The sequence below is a fragment of the Mixophyes fleayi genome, chromosome 11, assembly GCF_038048845.1.
Source record: "Mixophyes fleayi isolate aMixFle1 chromosome 11, aMixFle1.hap1, whole genome shotgun sequence".
NCBI classification, from domain to species: domain Eukaryota; kingdom Metazoa; phylum Chordata; class Amphibia; order Anura; family Limnodynastidae; genus Mixophyes; species Mixophyes fleayi.
This window is the reverse complement of record NC_134412.1, coordinates 13,483,811-13,499,715: the sequence shown is the minus strand read 5'-3', so window position 1 is coordinate 13,499,715 and position 15,905 is coordinate 13,483,811. Positions and strand designations below refer to the sequence as shown.

At 41.5% G+C, this 15,905-nt stretch overlaps 1 protein-coding gene across 1 annotated transcript; it reads left to right on the top strand.

The window, feature by feature from the left end:
• Positions 1–305: 305 nt before the first annotated feature.
• Positions 306–3,764, top strand: LOC142107850 (interferon-inducible GTPase 5-like). The gene is made up of 2 exons (XM_075191492.1): positions 306–477; positions 2,309–3,764. The coding sequence occupies exon 2, from the start codon at positions 2,341–2,343 to the stop codon at positions 3,532–3,534; it is 1,194 nt and encodes a 397-aa protein (XP_075047593.1). The 5' UTR covers positions 306–477; positions 2,309–2,340; the 3' UTR covers positions 3,535–3,764.
• The last annotated feature ends 12,141 nt before the right edge of the window (positions 3,765–15,905 follow it).

The following is a 15,905-nucleotide window of genomic DNA, read 5'->3' as shown; positions in this document are numbered from 1 at the left end:
GGCTCATATAGATAAAGTAAGAGTATCGTGATATTAAAAACACAATCCATAGAAGAACTTTGCACCTCTACGAAACAGCCTGTTCCACAGCAAAACTAACAGGATCAATTACTTTTGGTTACCAAATGTAACTGTTTACTCTCTCAGTAGAAGTCAGTCTTTCTGAATTGTCCCAGATTCTAAAATATTATATTAGCAGCTCACATACAGTACTGTGTGCAGTGTCCACCCCCTCCCTTCCCCTGTAAACCTCCCTCTCTGTCATACTGTAAGAACAGGTTTTGAAGCACCTCCCTCAGTGATCACATCCACTGCTTGAGTGTGAGGAACGAAAGTGGGCAGAAGGGAAAACAAGGAGGGTAAGCTGGAGATGAGACAGAAATAGGAATTTTGGGATAGGAGGACTGAGGATTCAGGATCTAAATGAAGGAATTTTCAGGAGGGATCGAGGTTGTGAGACTAGACATCTGAAATAAGGTAGCCGGCTGCTTTCACTTTCATTTTCAGAGAAATGTATTTATTGTGGGTAGAATTCTTCATTGTGGTGTGCAGGCTATGCTGGGACTTGTACACAAAAACTTATAGTGAATCAGTGCAAACAATCATTCCCAGTCCTCTGTGCCAGACGCAAGTTTTGTTCATATGCTGCGACTTGTAGTTGAGATTGAGGTTACCAGCTAAATATTCTTGACAACCTTATATTCACGGACAGTCAATATGTTTAAAAGACCCATTGTTAGGTTGGGTACACACTACAGATTTTTCCGACCAATGTGTTATCTACAATGATTGTACAAATGACTGAAAAATAAATGTCCTACATGTCGGTTCATGCGTACACACTATACATGGTTTAAAATATTTGCTTTGAGATCTGTTCTCTTCAACTGTCATAACCGTTAGCTGAAAAGATCATGTCTGTATACTGTATGGAGATCGTGATCTTGAGTTCGTACACACTGTGAGATTGAAAGGACGTCGTGCCATAGCTGAACGAGATTTTTAGCTCTGCTGAACAATCACATCAAACGATGATCTGTGCTTTGCAGTGATCATCGTTCATCGCTGGAGCGTACACACTACTGTGATATCAGGCCAATTAGCCATTTATCGTCTGATTGGCCCGATAATTGGATCAATAGCCTGTAGGGTGTACTCAGCCTTATAGTATAAAGTTTGTGAAAGTGACAGTGTCTACAACAGATTGGAGATCGTGGATGATAAGAAATAGGAGTAACAGCTTACAGTCTCTAAATCATTAAGTTAGACATACACAAAGTAAAATGCGTTATCTTTAACGATTTTACCGATGTTTGAAAGTCCCAATCAGCATGTCGATTCATGCGTACACACTTACATGATTTTACACGATTTACCTACAGATCTGTGCTCTCCATCTGTCATAACCATCTGCTGAAAAGATTGTGACTCTGTAAACTCTATGGAGATCTGTAGACACTGCTGGTTATGAGTGATTACACACTGCAGAATTTGCCTGACATCGTTCCATCGTTTATAGATATTTTTAGTCCGGTTATAAAATCAAATTAATTGATACCATGAGCTTTGGCACAATATAAACATGATCATGAGAGCATATCATCATCATCATCACCATTTATTTATATACACACTAATGCGATAATGGACCTAGCAGTCATTTATCATGTGATTGGCACGATAATCAGGTGAAAAACCTGTAGTGTGTACCTAGCATAAGTTTGAGATTTCCTTGTGTAATATAGTGGTATTGTAGTGCTAGGAAGGTGTTAGATTTATATCAATCTCTAGTTTTTTCTCTCTGACAGATGAAAATGTCACTACATTGTTACTAACTGTCAGTAAATTTACTGTGCTGTAAGTAAACAGTAGCATGGGTGTAAGGATAATGCAGGAGTCTCCATATTCACATATAGGGCTTTGTGTAGCGTTGGATGCAAATTCTGTCTAACAGAATTTGCTATATGAAAAAACAGTCAGTATTTAACTTATGTGCAAAACAGAACACTCATTTGCATCTCTTGCATTGTAACATGGTTTTGTCCAGGAGACTGAAATAAGAATCCTCTTCATTTAAGATCCCTAATGAATAAGGCCCCTGATTTTTACAGTTAAAATACTTCAGGTACATTATTTTAAAAAATTTTTTTAAAATAAAACCACTATGTACAATCATAACAATATTACTATGTAACTTAATTTAGGTATCAACCCTTACCAGTTAGTTTGCACAGTATTGCACAGGTTTGCTACATATTAATGTCAGGTTCCGTGTTCTTACACGTTTTTCTGTTGCACTCTTCTTTAGCTTCTTTACAAGCAAAATAAAGCAAGATAAATATGGATTCCAAACAAAGAACGCATATAATTTCTGAAAACGAATTGCAGGAGATGAGGGCAGCTTTCGAAAATGAAGACTTTGTAGAAGCAGCCAACAGAATCAAGCAATCTCTGGTAGACCTGGAACATGTCCCGCTGAATATTGCAGTAACTGGACAATCGGGATCTGGAAAGTCCACTTTTATCAATGTCATGCGTGGTCTGGAGGACGAGGAAGAAGAGGCTGCTAAGACAGGAGTGGTGGATACTACAAACAAGCCGACTCTTTATCCACACCCGCAGCAGAGAAATGTGAGGTACTGGGACCTTCCTGGCATAGGAAGTGCGCGTTTTGTTGCAATGGATTATGTGCAAATAGTCAATTTTAGTCAATATGACTTTTTTTTCATCATTGCATCGGAGCGATTCAAAGAATGCCACATTCAGCTGGCACAAGCCATTCACTCCATGGGGAAGAAGTTTTATTTTGTGAAGTCCAAAATTGACTCAGACTTGAATGCCTCCAGAAAACAGAGAAGAAGCAGCTATAATGAGGAGAAAATATTGAGGGACATTCGTGATAAATGTATTAAATGCCTTTGGGAAGGTGGCATCGAACGTCCACAAGTGTTTCTAATCTCCTGCCTGGAGCTAGACAAATACGACTTCTATCTCATGCAGAAGACTCTGGAGAGTGAACTTCCAGCTCACAAAAGACACGTATTCCTGCTCTCCATGCCCAATATCTATAGTCAGGCTTTGGAAAAGAAAAAGGATGCTCTTAGGAAACAAATATGGAAATGGGCTTGTCTCTATGCTTTTTCAAGCCTGACTGCCAAAGCTGATTCCACCTCCTTGGTAAAAACTATGACAGAATTCAAGGAAGCTTTTGGATTGGATGAAAAATCACTTAATAATTTAGCAAATACCTTTGGTATAGACCTCAGTGATTTGAAGTCTGTAATCAGATCCCCGCTGGTCCATCAAGAGATAATTTGTGACCTGGATGTTAATCAACAGTTATCTAGCCAGGACATCACAGCCATTACAGTAATGCTAACAAAATATATAACCAGCTTTGCGCCAGTGATAGGCAACTTGGCCAATACGGGCATTGCCTTTGGCACTGCTTACTGGATGCTCTGCAGCTTCCTGAAAGATGTTGCAGATGATGCACAAAGGGTGCTCTTAAAGGCTTTAGAGAATGCTGCTTAAACCAGCAATAGACAGCCTTCTGATCACCATTTTTCATAAAACATTCATGGTCTCTGGAAGTATTTCATTGGCTGGCTGAACATTATGGGAGATGTCTATAAACACTTAAGGGTGAAAGGTGCTAATTTCAGGTTTAGGAAAAGAGACCTAAACCATTGACTTTATGTTGAGACATGACTTTTGACTTGTATTTATATTATTTTAGCTATTCTTGCTGAATAAAACAAAATTCCTCCATTATCTAAAAGATTTTTGTCTAAATTAATTGAACGATAAAGACAAATCATTCATTTTCCAAGTTGTTTAGGATAGTATTACATCTATAAAGGGCTTTTAATGTAACTTTAATAGAATAAACAACAATGATATCTGCATTAATTTATTTATATACATAGGTATGGTATATTAAAAGGCATATATCCCTTGATTAAACATCAGGGGGTATATTTACTAAACTGCGGGATTGTAAAAGTGGATATGTTGCCTGTAGCAACCAATCAGATTCTAGTTGTCATTTTGTAGAATGTACTAAATAAATGAAAACTAGAATCTGATTGGTAGCTATCGGCAACATCTCCATTTTTTCAAACCCGCCGTTTAGTAAATCTAGCACCAGGTGTGTGTTTTTAGAGCCATAACTACACATTTTAGTGCCAGAGAGAGAGAGAGAGAACATCTTAGGAGTGATAGTTGCTACCGATGGCCGGAGTGGGTGGTGGCAACCTAGACTGAGGGTATGGTCAGCCCTTTACAAGAGCTAGACTGTTCTCCAATCTCCTCACTCCACGGACCTGGTCCACTTGTAAACATAGTGACTTCGTATTGATCAGTTTATTTATTAGTACTATAATGTTTAATAGCATATGGAATTTATGTGCCACAAAAGAAAATCTATTTTTCTCCCTTTTCTCCAACCCCCAACCTCTGAATACTCCCCCCACCGTTCTCTCGAGCCCCTCTCCAGAAAGAAAGTAAACTTCATGTAACACAAGCATAATGTACTAAATTCTAAAACTCTTCTGGCTCACTGTTACATTTCTTCCGGCTATACAACCTGTTTATAAATGTGATTGCTCTGGGAGGTTTTTTTTGTACACTCATAATTTTGGTATATTGTCTTTTTGAATAGAGCATAGACAGGTGCTTTTCTTTTTGCATCATGCAGACTTTGTAATCTGCCTACATGTTTGCATAAAACATTAGCTGTGTCAACATTGCACAACAGAGGTTTAACCAGATAATAAACAGTAACAAGATAAGTTATAGGGCAGGACAGACCGGTCAAATCTCCTGATCAACCAGCTTCATATTGGTAAACTGTATTTGCTCATTTGATATACTTTTTTTATCATTAATTTTCATACTTGCCAACAATGATAAGTCTCCCTCCAGGAGTTCTTGATGGGAGTATGGGCGGAGGGGACGGGGATTGACAAATTGCACCATTTCGGCCATGCCCCTTTAAAGTAATGACGTTATTATGCCAACGCAGGGCCAAAATGACGAGGTTCCTTGAGAATCGCGTTGTTGCTGTTCTAATTATTCCCACTTCACTAGGAAGTGGGCAGGTGCAGGAGGGTGCCCAACTCTCCCGGGAGTCTGGGAGGCCTCCCCAGAATTCGGGAGTCTCCCAGACATTCCAGGAGAGTTGGCAACTATTGTAATATGGTTTCCTTTATACTTGGTGTTTTAATGAAGACTACTCTGCCTCAGCTTTTTCCTTCTAACACACTTTAACTAAAGGTCATAGCAGTGGTGAAGGGTTACAAAAAAAGCTGGAGTGGGTCACATACAGACCCCAAAACACTAGTTTTACACGTGTCACACATAGGACAATTACATGGAAAAATATTGAGGCTACTTGATAATTTAACAATAGTCAGTGTTGCATTATATATATGTCATAGTCACTATTAGCGTTATTACTAGAGATGGTCACTGACCCCCGTGTTTTGGTTTTGGATTCGGTTTTGGATCTGGATTACCGTCGTGTTTTGGTTTTGGTTTTGGTTTTGCAAAACCGCCATTGCGTGTTTTGGTTTTGGTTTTGGTTTTGTTTAGTTTTGTTTTGCTATTTTTTTGGAAAATCCATGTTTTTGGGCCTAAATTAACCCAATTTAGTGCTCCAACTGTTTTAGAGACAAGTAATCTAATTGTTGAGGTAATAAATCATCCAAAAAAACAGTTTAATTCTTCGTTGGTAGGCCTATTCTACACACAAAACAGATTGTCTTCCTCTCCATCTATGCATATTGGCAATGCAGCCATCGTCTTTAAATGTATATTACACCCTACACTTATAGTTAAATATGTAAAGAAATGGAAAAAGCCAGTTTGGTTTCTGTCTCTCTAGGCCCCCCTCCACTTGTATAAAATACTAAAAAATTCAGCCATTATAGACTGTACAATATTAATTGACATGGAGAAAGACAGTTTGGGGTCACTCTGTCTCTCTAGGCCCCCCTCCACTTGTATAAAATACCCAAAAATTCAGCCATTATAGACTGTACAATATTATGAAAAATGGACAAAGCCAGTTTAGGGTCACTCTGTCTATGACACCCTACCCTTAAGGATAAATTGCCCTAACAGCAGCCTTTCAAGATGGTATGTGATATGGAAATGCCACAAGTCCCTTTCCTCTTTGGGGGTAGATTGCACCCTACACTTACATAGAAAGTTTTAAAAAGATGTTATCGGCATCATCTTCAGCTTAATCCTCACCCTCATCGGTGTGTACGTCATCATCACAGACTATCAATTCATCGCCGCTTGAATCCGCCATTAGAGAACAGTCAGTGCTTGGATGTCTTGGATGGTGAAGGCCTTCCTCGTGGAAGATGTAGTTCATTTTTATAAACATAATTTTCTCCACATTTTTGGGAAGTAACCTTCTACGGCGATCACTGACTAAGTTCCCTGCTGTGCTGAACACTCGTTCAGAGTACACACTGGAGGATGGGCAGCTTAGGTATTGCAAAGCAAGTTTGTACATGGGTTTCCAAATGGCCTGCTTTTCTTCCCAGTAAGGAAAGGGACTGTCTGACATTTCCATATCAACTACCTCTTGAAAGTAATCCTTCACCATCCTTTGCATGTTTATACTCATATTGGATGGAGTTATGGGCAAAGTGACACATTTTTTTGAAAAATCCTTCAAACCAGCCCAGATGTTAAATTGTTCTGGTCTGCCCCCTGTGTCTTCCCTGTTTCTTTTTTGGAAATTTAATTTTTTACGAGCAACAGCTTGAGAAAGTGAAGGAGGACACGTCGTCAAGCCGAGGCCCAGTTCAGCGGCCAACTTGCTGAGCAATAGCTCCTTGCAAAAGTTCACATCTCGCTCATTTACAAGTAAAGACTCAATGTAGGTTTTAAACCTTGGATCAAGCACAGTGGCCAAAACGTACTGATCCGAGTTCAAGATCTTAATAACTCGAGGATCATTGTGAAGCGAATTAAGTACTTGATTGACAAGGCCAACATACTTTGCTGAATTGCTTGCTTTCAGCTCCTCCTTCATTTTCTCAAGCTGCTTTTCCAATAGTCTAATTAAAGGAATGACTTGGCTCAAACTAGCAGAGTCTGCACTGACCTCACATGTCACAACTTCAAATGGTTTCAGCACCTTGCACAGCACTGAAAGGATTCCCCACTGTGCAAGAGTGAAATACATCCCCCCTCCTTTCCCAATGTCATGACTTGTGCAATATGCTTGGATGGCTTTGCGCTGTTCCTCCATCCTCTGAAGCATGTACAGGGTGGAATTCCACTGAGTTACCACCTCTTGCTTAAGTTGGTGGCAGGGCAAGTTAAACTGCTCTTGGAGCTGCTGTAATCTCTTACATGCTGTGGCTGAATGCCTGAACTGGCCTGAAATTTTACGGGCCACCGAAAGCATCTCCTGCACCTCACAGTTATTTCTTAGGAAGCTCTGCACCACCAAGTTGATGGTGTGAACAAAACAGGGAATATGTTGGAAATCACCCAGCTGTAATGCTCGCACTATATTGTTGGGGTTATCTGAAATGACATACCCTGGGGAGAGTCCGAGTGGTATAAGCCATGCATCAATCACATCTCTCAGTTTGCGTAACAAATTGTCAGCCGTATGCCTGTTAGTGAAGCCGGTGATACAAAGAGTGGCCTGCCTGTGACAAATGTTACGTAGTGGTGTACATGCTGCTGCTGTTCCTGCTGGTGAAGGTGAATGACCAACCCAGTGGGCTGTCACAGTCATATAGTCTTTGGTTTGGCCACTTCCACTTGTCCACATATCTGTGGTTAAGTGAACAGTGGGCAGAATGGCATTTTTCAGCGCAATCTCTACATTTTTAAGCACTTTTTGGTATAGTTGTGGAATAGCTTTACGGGAGAAATGGTGTCGCGATGGAATTCTGTAACGCGGACACAAAACCTCAATTAACTGTGAAAAACCAGCTGCGTTTATTGTGGAGTTTGGACGCAGATCTAACACTAACATTGCAGCCATGGCGTCTGTGATTCGCTTGGCGACTGGGTGACTGCTGTCATATTTGCTTCCCCTCGCAAATGATTGTTTCACAGTTAATTGCTGAAATGTAGGACTGCTCATTTTATTAACCTGCCTCTGGGATGATGATTCACCCCCAGCAGCAGCAACAGCAGCAGCAGGACTAATGCTTTCTTCAGAGGAATCAATAATAGTGCCGGAGTCATCCAGCCTTAAGTGGGATGCCGGGCTAACTCCGAGCGCTACTGAGGATATTGATGAGGATGGTGTGGTGGGTGTATTTTGTAGCCGTCGGTATGTCGGTGAGCGGAGGGTCTTAGCTGATAAGGGGGTGCTTGTATTCTTTTGGGAAGAACTTTCAGCTTTTCCCAACACTTTGCCATGAACTCTCGTTAAATGGCGTAACATAGACGAGGTTCCAAGATGGTTAAGGTCCCTCCCTCGACTGACTGTGGCTTGACATACACTACAAATGGCTATACAATTGTTGTCTGGATTTGGGTAGAAATAATTCCACACATAAGAAGTGGATTTTTTTGTTTTATGCCCAGGCATGACAATGGCCTTTTTCTTGTCACGTGCCAGAACTGCTGCCACTGGTGCAGGACTTACACAAACAACCTCATCCTCATCAACATCCTCATTAGCGCCCTCGTCGCCTACACAAATCTCCCCCTCATCCTCTTCTAATTCCAAAGTGGCATCCTCAATTTGGGTATCACCGGCTACACTCGGGCTATTAAGGCACACATCAGCAGAATGCTCACGATTAGACATCCCACTGTTGGATGGACTCTCCACAGGGTATGTTGTCATTTGTGAATCAGAGCAAATATTCTCCTGTAATGCCTCACTGTTATCTTGCAGCTCGGCTTTGACGCGTAACAGTAGTTGTGCACCAATTGTAGGCTGGGTAACTTTTTGGGATCTGCCATTAATAGCCAAAGGTGAAGGCCTCATTCTCTCTTTGCCACTGCGTGTGTAGAATGGCATGCTTGCAATTTTTTTTTTATCGTCACTTAACTTTTGCTCAGTTACACTTCTTTTTCGCTTCAATACAGTAAAAAATTTTTTGGTTTTTGTTTTTTGCACTAATTTGAAAACACTCTGTTGTTTGACATCGCCTTGGCCAGATGACTTACTGGGAACACTAACATCAGGACTGGTGACAGAACCTGGTTGCTCATTCAGATCATATGTGGACTGCTTTGAATCCATTCTGAGCGCAAACCACTGGGGAGTGCTAAAAATTATTTAGTAGATACTGCTGACAGATATGACTTTTGACAGCCAGAAATATTAATGCACAATTAGGGAGGACACCCCAAAAGCACTGAGGAGTGCTAAAAATTATTTAGTAGATACTGCTGACAGATATGACTTTTGACAGCCAGAAATATTAATGCACAATTAGGGAGGACACCCCAAAAGCACTGAGGAGTGCTAAAAATTATTTAGTAGATACTGCTGACAGATATGACTTTTGACAGCCAGAAATATCAATGCACAATTAGGGAGGACACCCCAAAAGCACTGAGGAGTGCTAAAAATTATTTAGTAGATACTGCTGACAGATATGACTTTTGACAGCCAGAAATATTAATGCACAATTAGGGAGGACACCCCAAAAGCACTGAGGAGTGCTAAAAAATATTTAGTAGATACTGCTGACAGATATGACTTTTGACAGCCAGAAATATTAATGCACAATTAGGGAGGACACCCCAAAAGCACTGAGGAGTGCTAAAAATTATTTAGTAGATACTGCTGACAGATATGACTTTTGACAGCCAGAAATATTTATGCACAATTATGGGGGACACCCCAAAAGCGCTGGGGAGTGCCAAATATGAAGAAAAAATAATAAACCTCTATCCTCCTCTCTGCACTAGCGATTTTGGTTAGAGCAATTGCAAGAACAATATTGTATTCTATGTCCCTGCTCTAATCAGCCTATGACTACACCCTGCTCTCTCCCTCTGTCAAATGGCGATGGATTGCTGTGGAGGCGTGTATTTATAAAGTTGAAGTATCGCGAGAACCGAGCCCCGAGATCCGACGACGTCACAATGACGTTCGGCCTCGATTTGGATTCGGAACGGGCGGGAGAGTACCGAGCTGCTCAGCTCGGTACTCGGATACCCAAAGTTCGGGTGGGTTCGGTTCTCGGAGAACCGGACCCGCCCATCTCTAGTTATTACCAACATCTGTAAAGCATGAGTCTGAGGTTTTTGGGGCAGTATTACAGTTGCATTACCAAACGTTTTCCTATGGTGACCCCATCCCTTAGGGAGAGCCCTGGGGGCTGCTGCATGCAGTCATTTTTCGACGGGAGGGGCTCTACAGTTTTCGTAATACAATACAATAGAAAAAAATATATCTCTTCATCGCAGTTTATGATTGGTCAATCTGCCCACACACCCTGTGGTATTCAGCCGGGGCTGTGAGAGAAATGGAGTAACGTCCAGGGGGAGAGTAATGCAGCTTTAAGTTACAAAATTACAAGTCGAGAATTAATTGCTCACTACTGGAAGTTTTCATCTATCCCGAGGGTCATATAACAGGCTGGGAACATATTTGCCAATTAAATGGTTAAGCCATAAACAATAGTTTTAAGGTAATTATAGCCAAAACTCTTTTTTTCTTTTTTTTTTTTTGTAAATCAATATTAATGTTTTGATATTCACAGTTCTATTTATATATATATATAAACTTCATGCAAATGCCAAAATGTCATAATTTGTAGTACGTGCTTGTATGTGTGGACATGTTTTCTGGCTGGGTATCCAGCTACAAGTTGGAGTAGTATGCAGTATTTACAGAAAAAAAACTAGTACAAGAATATGTGTGTAGATATGGTATACCGCAGGTGATTGAAAGTGACAGAGGTTAACATTTCACTGGGCACGTTTTTCAGACAATGTGTAAATTATTACGAATTGAGAATAAACCTTATATAGACCACAAGCAAGTGGTAAGGTTAATAGATTTAATGTAATAATTAAGAACGAACTGATAAAGTAATGAGGGACACAGGAATGGCTTGGCCAGAGGCTTTATCTCTGACTATACACAGTACCAGAACCACTTCCAGGCTCCCATTTAATCTTTCACCATATGAGATTTTGTTTGGAAGACAATCATACGTCATGATGAGTCTACAGGAGACTTTAAAATGTACACAAGATATAACAGTGAAGAACCTGACACAAGTTAGTAAACAGTTACAGAAACAACAATAGACATTGTAATTAATTGCACCACAGATGCCAACTGAGAGCTGTCATGAGATAAAGCCATGAGAATATGTTATGGTCAGAAAATGTTTACGTTCTGTTTGGTTGACAGATGGATGGGATGGACCTTACCAAGTATTGCTAACAAAGACCACAGCACTGAAAGTTGCTGAAAGAGATAATTAGATCCATGCATTACACTGCATGAAGGTAGCCAATCCGGCAGAGACCCAAGAGCAAGCAATACATAATAAAGTTGTTGATCCTGTTTAAAGAGTCTGAAAATGGTGGGGTACAGTAAAAATAATCTAACCCAGAAGAGAGATGAAAGAAAAGAGAGACATTACTGCTCCAGTAGTTATTATAAGCGGTTTGAAATTTCCGTTAATATTTATCTTCAATATTCTTCTTCATGAACATTTCGCAGAACGTTCCTCAATGGTAAGTCCTACGTCACACATCGAAGTCCGGCAGCTACTTTTCAAACACGTCATCCAGCACGTTTCCTCTGTTCATCACTTTGCTCCAGGTGCACAACCTTGTGCCATAATAATAATATGTTATACAACGGAAGGTGCATGGCCCTTCAAGAGCTCTGAACCTGTGATCAGTGCTCTGTCCTGAGACCCACCCTGTTCATCAGCTCAGCTATTTAAACCGGCCCAGTGCACAGGCCTGTGCCAGAGAATTAGGCTCAAAACCTTTATTCTAGCGTTCCTGTGCATATTGATGCTGATTCCTGTGTATTCTGACCTGGACTGTTAATGACTTCTCTTGTGCCTGCTGTTTGGTACTGTTTATTCCATATTGTTGCTGACCTGGCTTGTTCTGATATTTCTTCGGTTTCCTTATTTGGCATTCTGCGGTCCATTTGTGTATCAGTCCCTGCTATGTTGACCATTCTCTTTGCACTTGATAGCAGCTTCTCTCACCTGGAGGCAGTGCAGAGGGCTGCGACCTGCGAACTTTCCTGCAGCAAACCCCAAACCTCTTTCCGAGGATAGAAACAAAAACCAGAAACAGGGCTAGATACCGAAAACACTAAGCTCCCTCGGAAAGAGGATCCCTGGTTTGAAACCGGTGGTTCATTAGACTCCACGGGGTAAATGTATCAAGATCCAATTTTTCAACGTATTAAAATCGCGGCAAATTGTGGGTGATAACCCGCGATTTTAGCCCAAAATTTCTCAAATGTATCAAGCTGCGATTTTTACCCTGATCTTCAAAATCGTTGGTCATCTCTGGTGCTTTGCTGCGATGTAAAATACTCCCGTGTTAGTTAACTCTCCTGTGTTGAATCAGCGTGTTGTATAAACACATCACTGTTACACTGTTCTGCAATAGAGCCGGAGCTCCGGCAGCTGTAAAAACTGTTAAAAATAGATCAAAGTAAAAAAAAAAAAAAAACGTGGGGTCCCCCCCTCTGTTCACTATAAACCCTAGTGCTGCCTGACTACTGCTGGTTCTGTGAAAATCGAGGAAAAAATTTGCGTGGGGTCCCCCTAATTTTCACCAAAGCAGCACTAGGCAAACCAGCCGGGGTTGGTGGCACTATAGCATGGGGACACACGGCATGGGTCTTCCTGCCATAATGACAACCAACCCCAGGCTGTTAAGCACTGGGCTGGATTTCCTAGGGAGGGGGGTCTGGGGTGAACAAAACTAAGCTAAGCTAACTAAACTAAACTAAACTAAGCTAAGCTCATTGCGTATCGGAGCTTCTACTGTGTAGAAGCTGGTACCAGCATGCAGCTGGTAACATATATAATATGGGATATAATGAGCGCAGGCATATTTTACTGTTCACAAGCCAGCCCTTACTAGATGTAAGCCCCTATATCTCGGAGGTGAGTGCATCTGATTATAACTGCATTTTACTGGTGTTTGAAGCATATAGGTCAGTGTAGGACCTGTATACAATGAGGTGCCCTTGATGCTAGGATGCAGGCTTAAATGTGTTGATCAAAATATGAACTAACACCGCAAGCTTTCATTTTGCTAGATACACACAGATATGCAGTGTTAAGTATAAGCACTGACAACAACTGTCTTTTTGTTTTGTATACAAATATGGGCATTTATATTGCCTTGCAGTTGGTACCATATACAATATGGGATATATTGAGCGCAGGCTTATGTTTTCTCTGGTTTTGTCATACAACATTTTGAGCTATCTTGCCTGTCATTACATTAAAAAAAATATTAAATGTTTCAAAAAAGACTCCCACCCCTTCTTTAACAGCCCGTGCTATACAGCATCGGGCCCAGTCATCTCGGGAGGAGGGCACCATACATCTAGGTAACCACACTTAAAGATACTAATTAGCACTGGACTCCTCCTGGTATCCCTGGTTAGTGGGACACCAGGGTAAAAATGTTTAAATATAGTTAATGTACTTGTGACCGGGATGCACAGCATGCACCAGTGCATACTTCCACTTATAGTTCCACATGAGCAGCCACTACAAGTGGTGCCCACTGAAATATATCATAACCGTTCCCCCTTATACTAAATATACCATAAGCATGCCTCCTTAATTTAGTTATTAATGTGTCTCCAATATTATTTTGATATTTTAAGGCCCATAATATTTTCTGTAGTGCAGTCTCCTAAAAACATACTTATCTATAATCTTCTTGTTTTCCTGATCTGACATAATCCACAAGAAACCCACCCCCCCTCTGCCCCACCACACAGACACACACACACACACACAAACACAATGAAGTTAATGTCTTGTAAGCCTGCCTACTTAATAGATGGGCTGCCAATCAGGAGTGGTCTCTCACTTTCCCAACCTTATCCCAAAATTCCCACTCTGCTGGGAAACTTCACACCTGTTCATGTAGAACCCACCACATTTGAGGTCAAGGGCAGTTGGAAGATATGTATGACACGATATGTATCAAGCCAAGAGTTTTCCGGCAGGTTTAAAAAGTGGAGATGGAGCAGATATCATTTTGCAGTATGTACTAAATAAATGATAGCTAGAATCTGATTGGTCTTTCAAACCCGCCGGAATACTCTCAGCTTGATACATTTACCCCATGGTTCATGGTTTTATACATGTATGTATGTATATATATATATATATATATCATACTTACCTACTTTCTTCAGCTCCCTTCCGGGAGCCAGCCAGTGGAGGGGGGCGTGAAGGGGCGGGGTGGCCGAAATCGCGTCATTTCGGCCCCGCCCCCTGTGACGTCATGACGCAAATTGCGTCATTTGACAGCGGGGGCGGGGCCAAACGCCGCGATTCACCGGGAATCGCGGCGTTTGGGATCTAATTCTGCCCACTTCACTAGGAAGTGGGGCACTTCCTAGTGAAGTGGGCAGAATTCGGGAGATTGCCACACTCGCCCGGGAGTCCGGGAGACTCTCACAAAATGCGGGAGTCTCCCGGACATTCCGGGAGAGTTGGCAAGTATGATATATATATATATATATATATATATATATATATATATATATATATATATATACCGTATTTGCCGGCGTATAAGACGACTTTTTTGGCCTGAAAAACATGCCTCCAAGTGGGGGGGTCGTCTTATACGCCGGGTGCCAAACTCAGGGGTCTCAGGGGTGCCGCGGGACAGCCATAAAAAAAACCCCAGAAACACTTACCAATCCGCGCGGCGCCGGGACCCAGCATCCTCCTCTCTCACGCAGCCTGTCATATCAGCGACAGCTGCTGCGTGAGAGAGGAGGATGCTGGGTCCCGGCGCTGTGCGGATTGGTAAGTGTTTCTGGTTTTTTTTTTATGGCTGGGGCGCGGCAGAGGGGGCAAAGTGAGAGAGGGAGAGAGGGACAGATGAGAGTGACAGGAGGGGGACAGAGGAGAGTGACAGCAGAAGAAGGTAAGTGTTATTAGTATGTGTTATGTTATGTTTGTTTTATGTTATGTCATGTCAATGCAGAGTGTGTGATCAGCATATATGAGTGTGTGTGTGTGTGTGGGGGCCAGTGACTTCATGCAGTGTGTGTGGGGGCCAGTGATTTAATACAGCGTGTGTGGGGGCCAGTGACTTCATGCAGTATGTGTGGGGGCCAGTGATTTAATAGTGTGTGTGGGGGCCAGTGATTTAATACAGTGTGTGTGGGGGCCAGTGATTTAATAGTGTGTGTGGGGGCCAGTGATTTAATACAGCGTGTGTGGGGGCCAGTGATTTAATACAGTGTGTGTGGGGGCCAGTGATTTAATACAGTGTGTGTGTGGAAGGTGTGCGGAAGAGGGGGTAGTCTTATACGGCGAGTATATAACAAACTCTATAATTTTGAGTGGAAATGTTGGGGGTCGTCTTATACGCCAGCAAATACGGTATATAAAACCAGTAGTAGTAATAATTTAGGTACTGGTAGAATTTTTTTTACATCAATTAAATTGTATGAATTACAGCAGCTGTATTTATTATTCCTGCAATGCTAATGCTTTGTTGTGTTATCAAACTTACATCCCTGCTCAAAGTTCTCCCAGATCTTATAAAATATTAACTAAGAAGATTGCAAGATTTCATATACACTGCTGAACGGAATGCTGCAGAATGGTGAATGGAAAGCAGAACTGTACAATTATAATGCCAGAATCATGAACACACTGTGTTCAGTACCCCCCTCCCCTGCAAATTTATTTCAGTCACAG